Consider the following 22,614-nt stretch of genomic DNA (forward strand, 5'->3'; position numbering starts at 1 on the left):
CCTGACAAAAGGATTACTCTCTACCAGTTTGTGAGAAATATAACTGGATGAAATGACACATTGATAATTCAGCTAGGACACTGAGCATCAGCCAGGTACAGTGAAACACACAAAAGCTCCAGATAGGGCAGACAGGGAAAACTCCATTGTAGTAGCTCTGACTTCACTGAAAATATTCTAAAACTCATTTCAGTTTTATCAAATATATAGTATTAAGAAATTGTAAGTCTTTTTTCAATTAACCAAAAGGGAGTACATAAAAAGAAATTAAGAAAAGCAAATTCCAAATTGAGAGAAAACATATAAGAACTAAGATAAAAAGCACATGAAAATGGAATTCTTTAAGAAAACTATAGATATATAATCAGTAGAAAATGATGATAGCTCCTGTTAATCACCAGACCCCCAAAAAATTATTATCACATTTTACTGAATTTTAAAACTACTTTGAAACAAAAAATTGTTTTGTGTGTGGGGGGAGGTCTTTTTTTTTTTTTTTTTTTTTTGGTTTTGGTTCTGTTTTTTGGTAACAAAGATCTACTCATGTGAGGCCTGACTTGGGTTTAGCTAAAATCCTAAGTAAAGAATAAGTGAAAATTGAGGAAAGAAATAAATCCATAATAAATTCTGTAAGTAAATAAATCCAGCAAAAGTTAAGCTGATGATTCACATAACAGAGGGAGCACGAGCAAGGAACCCAGGACCGCGAGAGGTACACCCACACACTGAGACAATGGGGATGTTCTATCGGGAATTCACCAAGGCCAGCTGGCCTGGGTCTGAAAAAGCATGGAATAAAACCGGACTTGCTGAACATAGCAGACAATGAGAACTACTGAGAACTCAAGAACAATGGCAATGGGTTTTTGATCCTACTGCACGGATTGGCTTTAGGGGAACCTAGGCAGTTTGGATGCTCACCTTACTAAACCTGGATGGAGGTGGGTGGTCCTTGGACTTCCCACAGGTCAGGGAACCCTGATTGCTCTTTGAGCTGATGAGGGAGAGGGACTTGATCGGGGGAGGGGGAGGGAAATGGGAGGCGGTGGCGGGGGGGAGGCAGAAATCCTTAATAAATAAATAAATTTAAAAAAATACAAGCATGAACACTCAAAAAAAAAAAACAAATGCTTCAACATGTTCCATGTTTCACAAAATGTTAATTCCAAGAAAATATCATAATATAGTAGGAGAAAGTGTAGCTGATCTGTGCTTGCATTCACCTCTCTAGAAATGAGGCAAATCGTTGAGAGATACAAGGTCAGCTTTGGGTTTCTCTAATTTTGTCATCTAGATAAGGGTCAAGCAAGCACAGAAGTAAGACTGGTGTCTCTCAAGAATCTTATTCACAATTCTCATTGACATTCAGGTCTCATAGATGTGTTTTGTATCTAAGAACAAGTGCATGCAAAATGTACCTTGGATGTGCAGATGACAACCCTTCCACATGATTGTGCTGGAGGGCATCAATTGATTCCCTCCCATAGAAGAGGAATTGCTAACTCTGGTCTTTTGAATAAGAATGGTCCCCATGGGATCATATATTTGAATGCTTAGTTATCAGAGAGTCACTATTTAGAAAAGTGGTTCTCAGTCTTTCTAATGCTATGACTCTTTAATACAATTCCTCACATTGTTGTGATCCCCAACTATGAAATTATTTTTACTGCTGCTATAATTTTACTGTAATTTAGATATTGTTATGGATCATAAACAAATGTCTGTGTTTTCCAATGGTCTTACATGACCCCATGTTGAGAACCACTGACTTAGAAGAATTAGGACTTGTGGTCTTGTTAGAGGAAGTATGTCACTTGGAGAGGGCTTTGAGGTTTTAAAGTCTGAAGCCAGGCCCAGTGGCTCTCTCTCTCTTCTGCTGCCTGCAGATTCAGATATAGAACTCTCAACAACTACTACAGCACCATGTCTACCTGCATACCACCATGTTTCCCACAATGGTGATAACAATAAACTAACCATATGAAACTGTAAGTCAGTTCCAGTTCCTTAATAAGAGTTGTCATGAACATGGTGTCTCTTCACAGATATAGAATACTGACTAAGACACTAACCAACAGTGATTTCTACCAGAACATACAACACAGTAGGAAGCATGTCTCTGGAGTTTTGAATATGCTTTTTTTTGTAAAAATACTAGTCAAATTTGAAGAAATGCAGCAAAATAAGAAATCTCTAGATTGACTCGTATACGCTATGGATAAAGCAAATTACAGTTTTCCTTTATAATCTTGACTATTTTCAGAGCTGAATCAGGAAAGCTAATGTAGTTTGACATTTTTCTTTTTTTATAGTGAAACCATTAATGCTTAAGAGTTCTGAAGAATTTAAGGAAACCAGGGTTTCAGCTATCCCTCCTGGGCTCCATTCAACTGCATAGTCCATACAGTGACAAAGTCATACAATCCTAACCTGCAACATAGCCTCATTCACCCTCCTCACCACACCTCCTCATTTGTGTGTGTGTATGTCTATGAGTGTACACATGCATGCACACACATGCACACACATATGCACACACACATACACACATGCGTGCATGTACTCACACACTTTTTCTCTCCCTCTCCTCTCCTTGTCACTAAGAAAGCTTTGGTGTTCTCTGCCAAGTAATTTACATTTTCTAACTGGCAGCCTGGGATAAAAGGCAGAAGGAACATGAATTCTTTTTTTAATCAGGCTTACCTAAGTGTTTCATTTTATTATTTATATTCCAATCACTACAAGAAAGCAGTGAGTATGTTTGGATTTGAGCAGAAGTTGTTTTGGAAGGCATCATTTCCAAAGGAAAACATATAGTTAAATCTTACTTTCAAATACAAATATGCATTGCTGTGGGATAATGATCTATATCCTGTCAATCATATTATAAACAAATGCTGATTGGCCAGTAGCCAGGCAGGAAGTATAGGCTGGGTGACCAGGCAGGAAATAGATGTGGGGAAATGAGAACAGGAGAATTCTGGGAAGAGGATGAAGTCCACAGTCATGACCCAGCCTCAGAAACGGCAAGATGTGACTGCCTCGCGGAAAAAGGTACCGAGCCATGTGGCTAACATAGACAAGAATAATGGGCTAATATAAGTTATAAGAGTTAATAAGAAGCCAGAGCTAATGGGCCAATCAGTTTATATTTAACATAGAACTCTCTTTGATTTCTTGTTGTTTTTTTTTTTTTTTTGGCTTTTTTTTTTTTTTTTTTTTGGTTTTTCGAGACAGGGTTTCTCTGTGGTTTTGGAGCCTGTACTGGAACTAGCTCTTGTAGACCAGGCTGGCCTCGAACTCACAGAGATCCGCCTGCCTCTGCCTCCCAAGTGCTGGGATTAAAGGCGTGCGCCACCACCACCCGGCTTTGTGATTTCTTTAGGACCTAACAACTTAAACCAGGTAGGACAGAAACCTCAGACAATAATGCTTTTCCATTACCCCTATCCCGGCCATTAGACCCTGCAAGCTACAAGTACCATCCCACCCCTCACCCAAACCCTCCTATTTCCCTGCAACCTCAGTGGAATTCTGAAACACAGCCTTCTACTACACAGGACCAAGAGAGGATCAAGTGCCTGCTACTACAAATAGAGGACCAAGAAAGAAAACCAAAAGCCAACCACTACACAAAGTGGAACAAGAAATTTCAAATAACTCAATTAAAAATGGGGTACAGATTTAAACAGAGAATTCTCCACAGAAGAATCTCAAATGGCCAAAAGACACTTAAGTAAATGTTTGTCCTTAGCCATCAGGGAGATACCATCTTACACCAGTCAGAATGACTAATATCAAAAACACCAATGATAGCTTATGTTGGAGAGGATGTTCAACGAGGGGAACACTCCTCCATTGCTAGTGCGAATGCAAACTTGTACAACCACTTAGGAAGCCAGTATGGCAGTTCCTCAGAAAACTGAGAATCAATCTTCCTCAGGACCCAGCAACATCACTCTTGGGGATATACCCAAAAGATGCTGAATCATACTACAAGAATATTTGTTGAACTATGTTCACAGCAGCATTATTTGTAATAGCCAGAACACAGAAACAACCTAGATGCCTCTCAACCGAAGAATGGATAAAGAAAATGTGACACATTTACACATTAGAGTACTACTCAGTGGTAAAAAACAATGACATCTTGAGATGTGGGTGCAAATGGATGGAATTAGAAAACACCATCCTGAGTGAGGTAACCCAGACCCAGAAAGATGAATATGGTATGCACTCACTCATAAGTGAATACTAGCTGCAAAGCAAAGGATATTGAGCGTATAGTTCATGATCCTAGAGAAGCTAAGTAACAAGGTGAACCCTTAGAAAAATCATACATAGATCTACCTGGAAAGGGGAAGTAGACAAGATTGCCTGACAATCTTGGGATGGGGGGAGTAGGAAGGGTGGAAAGGAGAAGACAAGGGGAGAAGGTGAAGGGGGAGGAAAACTTGAGTTAATGGGATAGTGGAGACTGGAGTAAGGACAGAGGTGAGAGTCTGAGGTGCGGATGGGGATGCGGTGGAGGGATAGGGAGAAGGAATAGGAGGAAGGGAGGGAGTGGGAACTGGGACTTGTATGTAAAATAAAATAAATATAGGTTGTTTTCTTTTTTAAAAAATTATTAAAAAATTTCAAGCTACACATGAGATCCCTGTTCATCCATTAGATAAATCCATACATTATGAGTTGTATTAACTGCTAGGAATAAAATGATGATGAATAAATAAACAAATCCCTAAATATGCTTTTGTGACTTTCTATACCTTATCAAACAGGATAACAAACACATTGGAAATGATATGTAAGACAGGAATTTTGTCATGCTGTAAATGATGTTAATATAAAGAGGAAGGTAACGTTCTAAGAACACTTGAAAATAAAGATAATTGCTACTATGGCCTGAATATCCCCAAAACCCATGACCTCAAATTTAATCACTACTGTCACAGTTTTTGAGGTAAGGCTCTTTGGAGGTAATTAAGTCATGAAGGATCTGTTATTCTGTAAATGGTATGAGGGGACAAATTTACCCCTTCAGTTCTTTTCACCTTGTTAGGTGAAAAGGTACAGCAACAAGATGTCATCTTGGAGCAAAAATGAAATCCTCTACCATCTTAATCTTGGAGTCTGTAGCCTTTACAATGTGATAAGAAAATGTCTCTTGTTTATTAATTACCATATCTCATTTATTTTGTTGTCATAGAACATATTGACTACTAGGGACAACTCTCTCAGAGTCCAAAGGTTTTGTGATGAGAATTAGCAAGGCCAGTTAATTGTTAGGACTCCAATGATCAGAAATACTTGCCAAATGTACATAAGCCAATAAACTAACCACTCAGGAAATATGATCCATCGCTCTTAGAAATGTTTTATTCAAATGTGCTCTGTTATTGGGATATAACCTGGAATCATCATAAGGTAACAAGAAAGAGAATTATCAAAGTGGTATTTCATATTGCTTTGAAATTGATCAAGAGTGATATATAAATGAACTACTCCAGCTAGGAATTGTTAATGATTGGGAGCTACATAACTTCACACACACACACACACACACACACACAAACACACACACACACACAAACACACACACACACAATCTGGTTTTATACTAGGAGGAGACAAAGTCATTAAGGGAGATACTCTCAAGCAAGGTTCACACCTAATAAATGACTATCAGGGTTCACAGCTAGATGTCAATGCATTAGATCCCCCAAAGCAATCTTATACGTAACTACAGTATAATGCTTGGTACGGTACTGAACACGTAGTGCTAATTAACTAGGTGAAATCATGTATGTGTGGATAAGTAAATGAATGGATAGCAAAGGTCATAGTCATATAATTAATTTCAAGTCCTACAAAGCTCAAATGACTTTACGACTCAATTTAAATTGAAATATGGGCACCAACAAGGAAAATTTATATCTTTAATTTCTAATTGTAATTAAAGGAGGATAGGGATAGTGCTTAGAAACACACACATCACATATGTGCACCTCTCTCTCTGTTTCTCTCTCACACACACACACATGCATACATACATATACACACACACACACCACATGTGTATTTTAAAGAACAGAAGTGTTTACCACCTTTATTATTATTTTATAATCTGTTTGCTTCACTTAATGCACCAAGAGCAACCTAATATGACACCCATTATTCATCTGCACCTTTCTGTTCAAGTCATTGCTACATGGGAAAAGCCATCATGTATTTAGCCTAGTGGCTATGTCAAGCCTTTAGCATTTAAGAAATGTATCATAACCAATGCTTTGATAAATAAACTTATATTTAAATTGATGGCTGCTGAATTCCAGGACACAAAATACAGTGAGCAGAAAAACATATTTGCAGGGTTTTTCTATCAGTCTCCCATGTGACCTTAGAGATGCTTCTTTCAGTGTGTTCTTAACCTGTGACATAGAGATGCTCAACACGTGGAGCATCAGTAGAAAGCACCATGCCCTTCCCACGCCAACCTCAGTTCCTGAGATTCAACACTGGAATGACAAATTTCCAGGTTCTTTGGGTTCAAATCAGGTCTTTGAAAGAAGTGTAGGCTGGCACATCACGAGGAGAGAAGCAGGCAGGGGAATCTTCTCTTTCCAAAGCCTCTAGGTTAGGAATATGCCGAGGCACGTTTCAGTCACACGGACCATAGTCACAGGGTTGTGAGTGAATCTGGGATGATTACCAAATGCCAACAAGAGCAAGGGCATCTCATGTCCCTCTTCTTCCTCTTCTCTCTGAAGAGACATCTTTCTATATTTTAAAAAACTTAAGGAAGAAGCAACTTTAAGGGTCTGTGTGGAGTTGTTCTCTGGGATGGCTTCCATTTCAGGAATTTCCAATGTCATGAATTAGCATGAGGAGATACTTTATATGTGGTCTCCTCTAATTTCTGGGAGGAAAAGGGCTGAGACAATGAAGATGCCAACTTCATAGCTGGTCTCCTTGAACCTCTCCCCATCTAAGGCATCAGGATCTTTTCTAGGATTTGGTGAAAAACCTCACAAGAACAAAGGGGTCATTCATTTGTCCTTCCCTTAGAAATGATTTTTTTAAGTGCCTACAAAGGAATAGATTGTGGTACAGAATGCTGAGAGGTCGGTCACTTGCTCTAGATGTCCTTTTACTTGGGATCTCAAACTTGCCATTTCTAAGAACAGGAAGAACAGAGTCCAGAGTCAGGCAGGTCATTAACCCAGGTCATCTCATATCTGCGTTCCATTGAATACTTAGAATTTTTCTCTATGCACTCAGCACCAAAAGAAACTAAGAAGGATAATTATACCTCTACCATGTAATGTTAAGCATTTTGGTTTTCTTCAATTTAAAAGAGAAACTTTTAAACTTTGTTTATGCCAGTATTTCTCAAAATAATTTAAGCAGAACCCATTCCAATTAAAGCAAGGAGATAACAATTAATAAAACCTAGTACATTTTAGAAAAATTCGAAAAATCCAAGGGACAATAACAGTGGTGTGATGTGATTGTTAATCTCAATTGTGAACTTGATAGACTCTCAGATCAGCTAGGAGATGAGCCCCCAGGAGTGCCTGGGAGAGCTATCCTGATTAGGTATTCAATGTGGGAAAGCAGTCAACTATGGGTGGCATCATGGCCTGGGCTAGGATCTTGCATTGTGTAAAAAAAAAGAGTAAGTGAAAAGCTAGCATTTGTCCCTCTCTACTCCTGACTGGGTTTTTCTCTTGTTGTTGTTTGGTTTGGGTTGAGGTTTTTTTGTTTTTTGTTTTTTGTTTGTTTGTTTGTTTTCACATGACTTGACACTTTCCATTTCTGCTGCCTTAATTTCCCTGTCATGATGAACTCCACCCTTGAACAGTCAAATAAAGCCTTTCTCCTTTAAGTAATTTAAGTCAGAGAATCTTTATCACAGCAACATGAAAGAAACTAAGACAAGGAATGTGACTGATTTTATTAAGCCAATAAAGTGGAATTCTTGGTGAAGTCTATTTTTTTTTTTTTAGTGTTAAAACGCTTAATAAAGCCAAACTATGCTACTGTGGGAAAGGGTCTCTAAAATCATGTACCTAAACCAGAGATATAACAAGAAACATCAAGAAAAAAAAATGCCACAATTATTCTACTACCCAGTTGACTGCTTGTCTTTTGTCTGCCACTGCATTTTTTTCTCACTCCAACTCTATGCAGTTGGCCGGCCAATTACAGAGGCAGAACGCTGCTTTAGAAAGGTTAAATGAGTTGCCAAGGGTCTGGCAATACATAATTAAAAAAAAAAAAAACTGGCCTAAAATGCAGTCATTGAATCAGGATAGAAAACATTTTGAGCTCATTTCACTCAACAGTTCTATTCAATGGATAAAAACATCCATGCTCAAAGCCCAAGATGGTGAAAGAGATGAGAATAATGCCACACTCCATGACCTACCGAGCTGTCCTCTATACACAGCCACATTTTCTATACGCCTGAGCAAACTAAATAGTGCACATAAACCAGGCACTGGGTATAAAGATCAGGGCCAAAGTCCATCATAGTGGATCAAATATTAAAAGCAAAGTAGCTCTAACCAAAACATGTAGGAACTACCATTGCTTCAAACTTAGAGTGACTATTTTCCATGAAAGAATTCTTGTTTCTATAAACAACTCTGCTAGTATTAGCAGAGATTTTTAAAAATGTATTTGCTTTACATATGTGGCAAAACTAAAGATGAAACATTCTAGTAATTTTGCACCATGTATGAAAATATATTGATCCCAAGCTTAGTGATGTAATAACAAGCACCTTTCTTCTCCCAGAAACTTAACAAATAACACATGGTCCACTGAGCAAAAATTAGAGTGTCAAAGCTAAGCTGAGTATGCATTCCCTAAAGCTGCATGACAAGAAATAACATAACATATTAAAATGGAAATTTCTCATTTTTGTGTCTATGCAACAATAAAACAGAAAGGTGTGCATGTGTATGTGTGTGTGTGTGAGTTGCTGTTAGTTTACTACTGTAAATTTTCAAACTTAGCCCCTCACAAGCATAGTAAAAATCTGACATTTGTTTTATTCCTTGTATACACTGACCTGCAACTATACTCATTCGTGTGAACTGAGTTCCAAATAAATTAGACATACTGTTTTAATTAGAAAACACCAGTGAAAGGAAAGGGAAAAGGAAGCTGAAATATTCATGACTGCTTCTCATTTTTCATTTAGTTCATTTTCATTGGTTCCTGACTCTATTGCTTGTTTTAAATATGCAATATAACTTTAATGGGAATTAAAGACTACTATGAAAATGTGGCAAATACCTGTTTAATGATTCTATTACACTGGGGGTATCTTTAAATTAAAAGTAAAAAGTCGATATAAAATGTAATAAAATTTCTTGTGAGTTAATTACCTCATACTAGACTTGACAATTCATTTTCTCCTAATAGAATGATTAGATTTATGATATGTATCATCCTATTTCAGTTTTCATAAATATATATTCCCATGCAAAACCAAACTGATCTCATTTACTTACTTTACTTCTGCTCTTGAAAATATCAAGCAGTTGTATGGCATCCTACAAGTGACAATACAATCTATGTTTACATGGGATTGGAGTCAAAGTCTTCATTTTTGAATTTGGAATAAGACTAACTAATGACAGTCATAATATACAAACACATTTTATCATTTTCTGCTTCAATTGTAGATGCTATCCATGTCATTTTCCTACAGAGTGAAAATGCGGGTGAGATGGGAAAGAGATTAAAATGAAAACAAACCATGGAGAGCTCATGAATGTAAAGACAATAGCAAATATTGAGTGTGTCCAGGTAATTGAAGACAATAGCTAATATTGAGTGTGTACAAGCCATTTTCCAAGAGAGTAGCTTTTAGCTTCTATTACTAAAAAATAAATAATAGTAACATTATGAGACAGCAGACATGTTAACTCGCTTGATTTTAAGTATGTGTGTGAAGATGAGTGTACCATGTTTTATCAATTTAATATACAAAATAAATTTTATAAAATCATATAAATTTGAAACCACCTTACATATAATGGTAGCAGCTCAATGAAACCCTAACAAAAATATTACACAACAGTTGTATGTAAAGGGACATTGCAAATAAATGTTCACATGTGTCCAACTAAGACGAGTTCATGAAACTGCAGTAATTGCTATTATGAAGCATTTGTTAGGATACCAACCTCTGCCAACATTTAGGAAGAAATGGACGAGTTACATAGCATAGCTTATACCTGTTCACTGGAATAATTAAGGTCATGCTACCATGCTGACCTTGGAACACACTTCTCCCACACACAGCAATATCTATGATCTAGCATTTGAACATTTTTATTTATGTCTATGCTGCTGAAGGGTTCATTCTGGCAGACTGTAATCCACTGAAACCTGGAACTTGAGTGGAAGTGTGTGCCCTTGTGCCTAAACAGCTAAAATATTATGGTTATTATTTGTCTAAGATTACTTCATATACCCAGCTTAACACTTGTTCAAAAGTTAGTATTTATTTGGAATAATACAAATTCTCTTTTATTTCTAATAAAATCCATGTAATTTTTCCTATAATATATATAAACTTAGGGCAAATACATACTATAGCCATATTTTGATACTAGGGATAATCTTATCTGTTGCCCTACATACTCCAAGGCAGGGGTCTGGCATTCATGATTCATGCGTCCCCTGCTGAGCCATCTGCATACCCAGCACATAGAAGCAAATTACACAGTGCTACTGAATTACAGCAATAAGCAAAGTCTATTTTCCCGTAACAGTTTATAGGTCATAACAGAAAGCTTTTTGCATTTAGAACCTTGCTTGTGTAAGGTCACTAGGATTCACGATTCATCTCCATCCATATATGTCCAATGAAACAGTGACAGGCACATTACAACTACCAGAGAGGTGTGTTTCTAAGTGGGGGCAATGTATATACAATTAGCAGATTATCCTTTCAGTAAAAATATTGTATACAAATCACATTGCAAAAATATTACTGATAATATCTCTTTTGAAACAAATCAACTGAATCAATTGTGTTTTTTCTATTTGGCCTATTATTAGACTTCAAGATTTCAGTGCAGTATGTGGACTCCACTGCCACTCCAAACAGAGAGCAGATCACTCACTGTGTCACAAAGCTTTCACTTAGGTTTGAATATTTTTAACAATTGTGTTGACTAGCTTCAACTGGACTGACAGGACTCAGAGTCCTGGTTTCAGATGATGTATTACATTAACCATTATTAAGCACTGAAGGAGAAAAATTTACTATGTAAGGAAGTATTTCATTAATCCTGACATTTGATGTCACCGGTAATCTGTGTATTTCTTCAGAGAGACCTGAAAGGTTGCCTATAGCCAATGGCTGCTTTGTGAGATGGGGATAACAAGACTCACCTAGACTAAGCACATGTCTTCCAATCAAGCTCTGTTTCAGTGTTTAAAACTTAATCTGTCTGATGCTACATATGCCAATCATGCTAACAGGAGGCAGGAAGAAGGATACAATTAGTGTTACAGGCCATGCCACTCCTGACTCTGTTCATTCTGCCTTGGTCTTCTTCACCCAGCACACACTTAATTAGCCACCCTCTTATGAATGAAGGAACGATTATAGACTACACATATCTTATCCTGCATTGAAATCCAGGTTTTGAAATTTTATTTATACTCTATTGGTGAAAATTTTCAAAATTAGCAATGCTTCAGAATTTCCTTTTGATTCTGGAGAAGTATAATTAACACTCCTGAGCCTTGGTGCTTCAAGCTTACTTGTATGAAAACAGTGAGTTACTGCGTGGATTAGGTCAAGGCATAACAGGGGTAGGATAAGAATCAGAGCAACATCAGGTGTGCAGGGCAGCAGCTCCACAACTGATGCAGTACTTTCACACATTTGAAAATGTTTTTCAAAGTCTGGTTACAACTTTTCAGAACACTCTAAATTGAATAAAAGAAATATGTATTTATTTAGCAATAGTCACATTGAACAGCATCCCCATACAGAACACCATTGAGCAGCTGTAGAAGACAGACCGGCCAGATGTCCCAACCAAATGCTCCAGTGACTAGCTCTGAGCCATAAGCACTGTACCATTACTCAACAGTATGAACTCCTGTAACTTCCTTTGTCCACTATTCTCCATCCAAGCAGATCTTTCTCTCAGGCAAAATGGAGAATAGACTGAACGTGTGTACATAAAACTATGCCTAGCTTGCATTTCTGCCAGTGTATTGGCCAATTTCTTTTGTAACAATCAACTGAACAAGTTTGGAGCAGTTAAATGTAGATCAGGTCTATTGATTATTTAGTCACTTATAAAATTTTCCACATTTGGTGTTGCCAGTGATTATCCCTGTTTGTGCATATACAGCGCAGCATATGTGTGTGTATGTGTATGTGTGCATGTGTGTTTTATATGATATATATATGCAAAATCTGAAAATACTACGCCAAACAGCTAATAAACAAATACAATAAAGTTTTCAAATATAAACTCAATATGCAAAATTAAGAAGCAAGTTTTTACAGGTATCGAAGAAAGAAAATAATTCCATTTAAATAGTTTTAATAGCATTGAAAGCATCAAAAAATAAAGTCCTTAAAAATAAATTTAATGCAGGTTTTACAGTCTCTGAGAACTAAAATGTATAAAACATTGATGAAAAAATTGAGAAGACATAGGTACATGGGAATATAACCTATGTTCATAGATCTGTAGAATCAACAATATCAGAAGTTCACTTTGGCCAAAATAGATTAGATCTGAGATGTGTCCCTGGTCCCAACTAAAATACCACATCTTCCAGACACAGACAAAAGCCCTAAACCCAGAAGAGTCAAATCAGAGGACATTAAATGCTCAAAGTCACCTTGAACAATAAGTAATCATACCAATACTTCAGATTCATAACTGGAGGCGTTAGAATGCCAGATTTCACAAACTGTCACAAAGCTGGAGTAACAAAACAATAGTGTACTGGCATAAAAACAGTCACATAATACATGCAATGGGACAGAGAACCTACAAACCCACAGACTGGACATCAGTCAACCTTGGCCAAATGCATCAAAAGCCCACAGTAGCGAAAACTGCACTGGGAAACTTTCAGCAAGCATCACTGTTGATGTGGACAGTCACATGCAGAATGGAAAATCGAACACATTCAAACCTTGAAAGTAATATATGAAAACATAAAGGAACATTTATTGACATTGGTCTGAGCAGTAATTTTTTTTGGATCAGATTAAACACTACAGACTACAAAAACACACAAATCAAATGGCATGAGACTCTCAGCTTCTCCACTGCAAATCAGATGACACTCAGAATACAGAAGTAGCCTAATGCATAGAAGAACTAGTTTGTGAACCATGTATCTGTTAGGTGTTAATTTTTTTTTAATGAACCTGAACTACTTAATAGAAAGGAAGTAAATAACTTGGGTTAAAAATGGACAAAGGAGTGTAAGAGCCAGAGAGGATGGAGAACACCATAAAAACGAGGCCTTCTAAACACAACAGAACCTACCCACATATGCCTGTGGCACCATGCATGCATTGGGTTGGCACAAGTCTTCACCAGATGGAATCCTAGAGCAGAAAAGAGAAGTGAACACATTCCCCCACCCCACCCCAGAAGTTCTCTCCAGTTTATAACCACGTGCAAATGAAAACTTAGCTTTCTCCAAGGGAGTCTGACTGGAGAAACTCACTGTTAAGGGTAGGCCCCACGCCCAGCAGCAGATGGTCAACACAAAACCAAACACAGTGGCATCTTTAGAGGTTCTTTGCCCCATAATATTGTGTCAGGGCATTTCCTTAATGCTACAGGTCTTTGCATATATGTTATGACTTCTAGTTTTGTGAGGGTTTGGCAGGGAGTGGGGAATTCTTGTGTATGCAAATGTGTGTGCTTCTGTGTCCATATGTATTTCTCAGGCTTTTTCTTTGACTTTTTTCCTCCTGTTTGCTTTAGTTTTATTATAATATGATTTCTTAGCTACCTGTTTGTTTTCTAAGAATAAACAGAAATGGTGCCGATGAGGATGGGCAGGGAGGTGGAGAGGAACTGGGAGCAGTTAGGGTTGGGGAAGTTATATTCAGAATATTTTGTATGAAAAATATCTATTTCTAACAAAAGAAAAAATAATAAAAGTAGCTGGACAGTTGGCTCACTGGGTAAAGTGGCTGATGCGCTAACACGGTGTCCTGAATTTAGATACCCAACACCCACGCGGAGAACAAAACAGCTTGACAGAGCACACCTGCAAACCCAACACTAGGAAACAGAAGCAGGTAAATCCTGGGAGAACTGACTGAGAAAGAGATCCTAACAGCAGCCTATGGCCTCCACATATGCCTGTAAAAATGGATTCGCGTACCAAACACACACACAAAAACCACAGATACACTACATACACCATATACACATGCATACCACATATACACTCACACGCATATACACATTGTCATATGAAAACCACACATACCACAGTTGCACACTCCTAAATGAATTATCTGGATAGACATTTATTAAAGAAGACACCCAAAATGGCCAAAGGTTACACAAAAAACATTTATCACTAACCATTAAGAAATGAAATTCCAAACCACAATGATATTGCCTTATACCCATTAGACTGGTCAGCTAAAAAACACCACATGACAAACATCTTGAGGGTGTGAAAGACAGAGAAGCTTGAGCTCCTGCTGCTAGGAATGTAACTGATTGTGCCATTATCTCAAAACAGTATGCAAGTTCCTCAAATACTGAATCACAACTACCATGTACTCTGGCAATCATTCTCGTAGGTATAAAGAAATCACTCAAAATAGTCAAGATATGTAAGCAAGCAAAAGAGTAATTAGCAGGTGAATGAGTACAAAAATGGTTTGTGCACATGAATGCAAATGAAATGTTCTTCAGCCTTCAAAGGGCTTTTAAAGAGAAGGAAATCCTTGCATTTTCTCTAGCATGGCTAAACCCTGAGGTCATCCTACAATGGAAAGTAAGCCAGATATAGAAAGGTACGTATTTTGGGATCTCTCTTCTATGTGGAAGCTATTCTAAAAACATCAAGCCCATAGAAACAGGTTAGAATGATGGTTACCAGGGGCTAGGAGATGGGACCATACAGGCAGATGGTGGTCATAAGATATAAAGCTTTATCTGGGGCAGAGGAGGCAGGGAATGTCCTAGAAACCTAACATGCAGCACAGTTGTTATAGTTGTTAGTGTTGCATTGTGTTCATAAACTGTCACCACAATAAGAGAAAAAGTCATGGAAGATGTTGACTATGTTGTCTTTGTTGCTGTGGTCATTTCAGGATGCATGTACACTTACTAAAACCTTGTGCTGTATTCCATAAATATGATTTTCTTTAGTTAGCTGTACCTAATTAAAGATGGGGGTGCATCTCACCTTAGTTACCTGAAACCATATTTTTCTTTCCACTGATATTAAAAATAGGTAGAATACAAGAGAGCAGGAGTATCCCAAAGAGAAGAATTTAGGAAAAAACAGGGTAAAGAAAAAAATAACAAGAAGAAAGGGAAGGAAGTGTGCCAGTTCTCTCATTACCCAGGAAGCAATGAGATGGGCAAATCCAAGATCTGTCACCTCTATTTCCCCAGTGTTCCTAGTCCAGGCATCATAGCCACCAAGAGAATGGCAGTGTGGTTTATACATTTCTGTGAGCCCCACTGGTCAAATTCCTGCTCTTCCAAGTTTCTCAAACACAGTAAATAATCATTATTTTTTTAAAAAAATAGAGCAAATGGGATCACTGAAAATTAGTTAAAAAAATAAATAAATGTTTGTTGCTCTTTACCAAGATCATTCTGATTAGAATCTGAAAGACGAAATTAAATATATCAAATTTCATTAGAAATAAATCTAATTTTATTTAAACTGTGGATATGTTTAGCATCAAAAATATGGCCATAATTTCGTAATTTATTTGAATAATCCTTGAGTTATTATAGATATTCAGAACTCCATTGCAAAATTGGGATTTACCAGCTCACTGCTAAAGTGGTGGAATTCCTTCCTTACAGATGAAAGGGTCTTAGGCACTGAGAACAAGCTTTCATGCCTAGCAAATGACCAGCACAGCATGAAGATCCAGCATTTTAACCCCAAACCCACTGGGTTTCATATCAATTTCTTACTCCAATTTCTATATTTATGGCTTCATTTTTATTCTAGGAAACTTTAAGAACTTATAACACCCCAAAGAGAAATATCTGCAAATGTTTCATTTTATAACATTAGTAGATTTCTGCTTTAGAATATTAAAATGAGGACTAGTATTTTAAAAGGTAAAAAACAAGCCCAAGTTCATGTGAAGTGCTTTAATGAACCGTTTGTGATTTACATTGCATATTTTAAGAGCAAGCAAATGGGAAATGGAATGAAACATGCTTCCCAAACTTCCTACATCCAAAGCAACAAATTCTTCCACTAATTCCTTTATTGCATAATTCAGTTAGTGGAAGCTGAGTGTTGGCCATGACCAGGAAGTGATAGTTCAGATAAAAAGATGTATGCTAGCTAGGGCTATCAAGGTAACTCCAACAGGCTGCAGGAACGTGTTACTCACTCCCCTCTATAAATTCCACATTCCGCATTATAAAATCAGGAAATAGTTTTAAATAGAGGTTCTGTTGACAGCCTTCCTTTCATCCTTTGGTATATGAATGTGATCATGCATTTTTCTGATAAGAGACTCCATTGCTATACCTAGAATATGGCATTAAAGCCCCAAAGTTATCCAGAAACAAACTTAAGATTCTAGAAGTTAGAAATCACCATATGAATCCATGATCTCTGTTTGGTATGCACTTTCGGTCTCAGTTCGCAAAAGCATATGTTTGGTAATGAGTTGATATCTGGTATGCAAATATGTCATTTAGTAAGAGATGGTGTCATTACAAAGAAATCAAATAAAAGATCTTCATCCTTGACATGTAGGAATGAGGAATGATAACAAGCTGCTACTCTCACAGAGAGGAATTCCAGACCCACCATCCACATAAAAGCAGCCATTCTTTCTGAAATGTCACCAATACTTTAGCGCTTACGATACTGTTCATTTCGGTAGTTTTCTTCCAGAAATTAAAACAATCAGGGATATTGTGCAATGTGCATTGCATTTCCCAGGGTTAACAGTGTGACAAAATAAAAGCCCTATAAAAGTGCGGTGCTCCCCCCACATGCATATCTAATGGCCGCTTTCTGATATATATGAAGGATAGTGGTATTCCAAGTTTCTCACTGTAGTATAAAACAGGCAGCTTACCTTGCCCATCTGGTCCTTCTTGACAAATCCGGTGGCCGCAGCAATGTTCCCAGCTCCCTCCACTGTCTTCTGGGCGACTGCTGTCACACCAGTCACCACAGCCCCTCCAACATTGGTCACTTGCTCTTTGGTCTTCTCAGCCACTTACAAAAATCAAGAGTGACATCATATTAAAAGATGGTGGTGTGACAGACTTTAAATAACTACTCTTCCGTCAGCTGTCAACAGCTATAAACACACACACCATAGGCAACAAGAGTTGAAGAACAAGACACCAAGGTAGAAGTGACCTGTTTCAGCCAAAGACTAAAACTGAGCTATAATTATACATAGCATAGAAAATCCTGAGCATTTAGTTGTAATACAATGCAAGCAATGTTTGCTTTGCATTCAAGCAAATGGACAGAAAACCATGCACCTGTTGCAGTGTCAAGTTGCCAGTCTGAGCATCTCAGTCCTATTCACTTTCAATGCCAACACTTTGATCTCATTTATCAAGTTCACTTCCATTATCCCTCTGAGCAAACACGTCTCACAATCCAGTATCATTACTTTGAACACAAAAGGAAAAATGTTCCTAAATCCTTAACTTTTGAGCAGGCCCAATTTAATGCTAGTAGAAAATTTCACACCATGAACTTTGATATATGCTCAGAATTATTCTAAAATAGAGTATGAAACTGCCTTCAGACAATATGTACAAGGTATATGTAATATAAGTGAATTTTATGTTTAGACCTGGGTCCCATTGCTAAGACATATTGTTATAGTTATGCACTTATCCCCAAATCAAAAACAGTTGAAATCTAAAGCAAGTGTTGCCTTAAGCAATTCTGAGAAGGGGACGCTAAGTGTTCATGCTCCTCGTATGTTTCGGAGATAGAAGATAGGTAAGGACATGGTAGAGGAAAATGATGGTTCTTTTAAAAGTTTATTTTTTTTAAATTATGTGTATTTGCATCTGGTGGGGACAGGTATGAGCACATGTGTGCAAGTGCACAAGGATGCCAGAAGGTGGTGTCAGGCCCCTGGAGCTGGCCTTACAGGAGGACAAAAGCTTCCCAGCAGGATGCTGAGAACATAATTCTGGTCCTATGGAAGAACAGCAAGTACTCCTCAACACTGAGCCATCTCTCCAGTCAAACAAAACTGTTGAGACGAAATTTCAGCCACTTTAATGGAAACAGGGAAGCTATAATTTTAGTAAATATGAAAATAGATTTACAGAGCACACTTATATTATGGCTATTTAATATGTGTTTTAGACAAGATAAAGTTTAGAGAAGATTCTACAAATAGTTTAGAAGGTATTTATAAGCAAAGACTTATTTTCATATAAAAAATTCTCTGTGTCATCCTAAAAGGACACCTAATTGTTAAGCTAGTCTGTCCCAGTCCTCTGTGTGTGTGTGTGTGTGTGTGTGTGTGTGTGTGTGTGTGTAAAACAGAACTCAAAATAAAATAAAATATGTTTCTGTTAACTCCATAGTTCTGTGCAAGAAGTGTAAGGCAAGAGATTCCACTTCTTAAACAATGCTAAGTAAAACAATAAAACATTTAAGTAAAGGAACCTGTCTGTACCTCAACCTCTACATCTTATATCTAAAAACCCTGATGTCTCCCAGATCTTATCAACATGGATGTCATGTGTGCCTTTCATTTACTCTACATTTTTTTTCTTTTACTTTTGTACCAAATTTCGGGGTTAGAATGTTTGAGTTCATACTCTCCATGTGTGTTTTTCTCCTAAGCAAATAACTTATGTTTTTCTTCACATACTCTCTGAAAAGCTTGAATCCTCATAATCCGAGGAGTCACAGCACATCAGGCAGTCACATGACTACTGAACTGTACAAATTTTAGTACAGGACCATTAACCCAATAATGTGGACAATGAAAATTAATTTACAAGGGACAAGTTCTGTAATTGAAGTTACATTATTTGTAAAGGCACAGGACTTATCCCTCAGACCAGGCAGAGAAAGAAAGCCTGAAGGTCATGTACACTGCAACCAGCATCCACATAAATTACTCTGTAGCTGCCTTTCAGGTCGGAGTTCTGTAAGTCTACCTATGAGCTCTCTGTCATTCTGTCTGCTTCCTGAAGAGCACTGATGATCCACAGTCTAATTTTAAAGGCCAGGGGAGTGCTATATTAGAAAATTTGTTTTTAAACATCACTGGAATCATACTGAATTCTGTTTCAGGTTTTTATTTTTCTTTCAAGAATATGACAAAAAGTTTTACTTGAGATTAACATTTTCTTGTTAAACAACTCAAAGCAATGCAAATTAGGTTTTGTCTTTTTAGGTATTCATATTTTCTGCCAGCTATAAGCTTTACATTTTGTGCACACATCTTTATATAAATATAAACTTTAATCTCTTTTTAAAACACAAAAATTGTACAGTAAGTGCAAATTATACATGAATCCCATTTTAAACAATATTATAAAATGACAACATACGGTAATAATAATATATGTGGTTAAAAAGATAAAAATATAAATAACTGTAGGACTATATTTTGACTTTAAGGTCTAAAGTTTATCTACTCACTGACACTGCCTTAAAGTACAAAAGGAGACAAACGTTTTGTGTTTTATTCATTCAATAAATGACATTTATTTTGTGGCTAAAAACCTTATAATCAGGATCAAGAGTATTTAGCTACTGTCTTAGTGTTTTCATTGCTGCAGTGGAACACCATGACCATAAAACAAGGTGGGGAGGAAAAGGATGATTCAGCTAACACTTCTCATCGCTATTCGCCAATGAAGGAAGTCAGGACAGGAATGCAAACAGGGCAGAATCCTGGAGGCAGGAGCTGATGAGAAGGCCATGGAGGGGTACTACTTACAGGCTCTCTTCTTCAGGATAGCTTAGACTGCCTTCTTAGCAGGCCAGAGGGGCACTGCCCACAATGGACTGGGTCCTTCCTCATTGATCACTAACAGAGAAAATGCCTTACAGTTGGATCTCATGGAGGCATTTCCTCAACTGAGGCTTTTTCCTATCTGACTTCTCTAGCTGTGTCAAGTTGACATGTGAAACCACCCAGCACACCTCCCAATCAATAGATATGGTAGAATTCAAACTGACTTGTATTTATCCCAAAGTGTCTGTCTTGTCTAATTGGTAAGTAGACTTCCTTCTAATCAGAAGCCCTCTTCCATTCAGTTTCTCTGTTTTAATCCACTCAACTGCCATAGCCTGTTAAAGACCTGCAAAAGACTCCTTCTTTCTCCATGGCCCCATGAATTTCTCGCTATAGCTCAGTGGCAAACACTGAGAATGTTATCAAAATTTACCATATGTCTACCTACATCTGTCTCTATGTTTTAAGCTCTTTAAAATCATGGGCACAGCTGTCTTGTTCCTTCCTTATATGATGCATTGGCAGATATTTAACAAGCAATTTTTAATTTACCAAAAAGAAACTTAAGCCGGGCGATGGTGGCGCACGCCTTTAATCCCAGCACTCGGGAGGCAGAGGCAGGCGGATCTCTGTGAGTTCGAGACCAGCCTGGTCTACAGAGCTAGTTCCAGGACAAGCTCCAAAGCCACAGAGAAACCCTGTCTCGAAAAACCAAAAAATAAAAAAAAAATAAACAAAAAGGAACTTAATGCCAAACTTAATGTTCAAATTAATTTTAATAATTAGATTTATATATTATTTAGTTGCTAAAAGTAAAATTTTAATTCTAAAGTTATTACACATACAACAATAAAGTGAAAAATTAAATAAAATATTCACCTATAGTTATATAAATAAGGGTTATCATCATTATTTTTAAGTTTTTACAAAATTTTTGTAATTTTTATTTGCACAAGTCTTTTGTGTATGTGTGTGTACTCCATCTATGTAGGGTCCTTGGAGGCCAAGGGAGGATTAAGTTCCCCAAGCTCTAGAGTTAGAGATGCTTGCGATATGTCAAGTGGAAGATGGGAAGCACACCAGATCCTCTGCACCCACAGCCAGCGCTCCCAGCTGCTGAGCCCATTCTGCAGCCGCACAGTTTATTGTGAAACGACTTCAAAGATGCCTTTCAATAAATCTGATGAAATGCATTCTTATATTCCTGCCACATGACACATATACTGCCAACTGAAACAATATCACGAAATCAAAATGGTAGAATTTAAAATGTTTTCTTCATTGATATTGAAGGATTATCTGACTGAGATATTTTCTTTTCTTTGGATTTGATAAGTAGAAAAGTTACCACTGAAGTTTCTTCATTTATATTCCTGCGGAAAACCTATGGTGGGAATCTTGGGGGAACTTCAACAGTGATAGGTATGGGTGCAAGCTGCAGGGGAGTCTCTTTCTTCTTTGTGTAAACATTACTAACAATAATGGAAATATCACTGAGTGGGTACGATGCACCTGAAATGGGCACTTATACCCAGCACAGTAAACCACCAACTCTTCCTCTATTCTCATATTGAGGTGGTTGCCAGAAACATTTGTCCATGTAACTGAAATTCGGGTTTTATATTAAATAATATTACTTCATAAATTAAGCATTTTATTTATAGACAATGGGAGGAATGGTACTTACTGTGGCATCTTTTTGACAATGCATCTATTCATCACCAGACTGACTGGGACTGCATTTGATATTCTGCCACTACCAGCGTACTTAACTAGTAGAACGGCAGTTCATATTGCTGCAGCCACACCCCTGTGTCCATGCGGCCTAACAGAGTCTCTCATAGTGTTTTGTGAAACACTAGATTCATTTGATACAATAAGTACTGAGAGGAAGCTTCAGATCCCTGGACTATACCATATTCTGTGCATTTATTTACTGTGGGATATCACAAATTCTTTAATAAACTAAAGAAATAGAAAAATACAGTATGTATAATTTTCAGCATTATTAAACTATGGAAATGCACTTGCTATTATTCTTTTTTTTCTTTTTTTTATTGGGAAAAGGAGAAAAAAAAACAAGTTTCCACCTCCTCCCAGCCTCCCATTTCCCTCCCCCTCCTCCCACCCTTCTCCCCGTCCTCCCACCCTTCTCCCCCTCCCCCCACTCCTCTCCCCATCCCTCTCCAGTCCAAAGAGCAGTCAGGGTTCCCTGCCCTGTGGTAAGTCCTAGGTCCTCCCCTCTCCATCCATTTCTAGGAAGGTGAACATCCAAACTGGCTAGGCTCCCACAAAGCCAGCACATTACATAGGTTAAAAACCCCGTGCCATTGTCCTTGGCTTCTCATCAGCCCTCATTGTTCGCCATGCTCAGAGAGTCCAGTTTTATCCCATGCTTTTTCAGTCACAGT

General features: G+C 37.6%; 1 protein-coding gene across 2 annotated transcripts in view; it reads right to left on the minus strand.

The window, feature by feature from the left end:
- The window catches only part of Snca (synuclein alpha), a 100,671-nt gene that overhangs the window by 63,461 nt on the left and 14,596 nt on the right, over positions 1 to 22,614 (minus strand). For both annotated transcript variants that reach the window (XM_041639163.1, XM_041639153.1), the window contains exon 4: positions 17,327 to 17,469. In XM_041639163.1, the coding sequence (XP_041495097.1) occupies positions 17,327 to 17,469 (143 nt within the window). The remainder of the gene's footprint in view (positions 1 to 17,326; positions 17,470 to 22,614) is intronic.

Source organism: Microtus oregoni, unplaced genomic scaffold (genome assembly GCF_018167655.1).
Source record: "Microtus oregoni isolate MIOR12 unplaced genomic scaffold, Mior012 000002F_ref0000024, whole genome shotgun sequence".
In the NCBI taxonomy this organism is placed as follows: Eukaryota; Metazoa; Chordata; class Mammalia; order Rodentia; family Cricetidae; genus Microtus; species Microtus oregoni.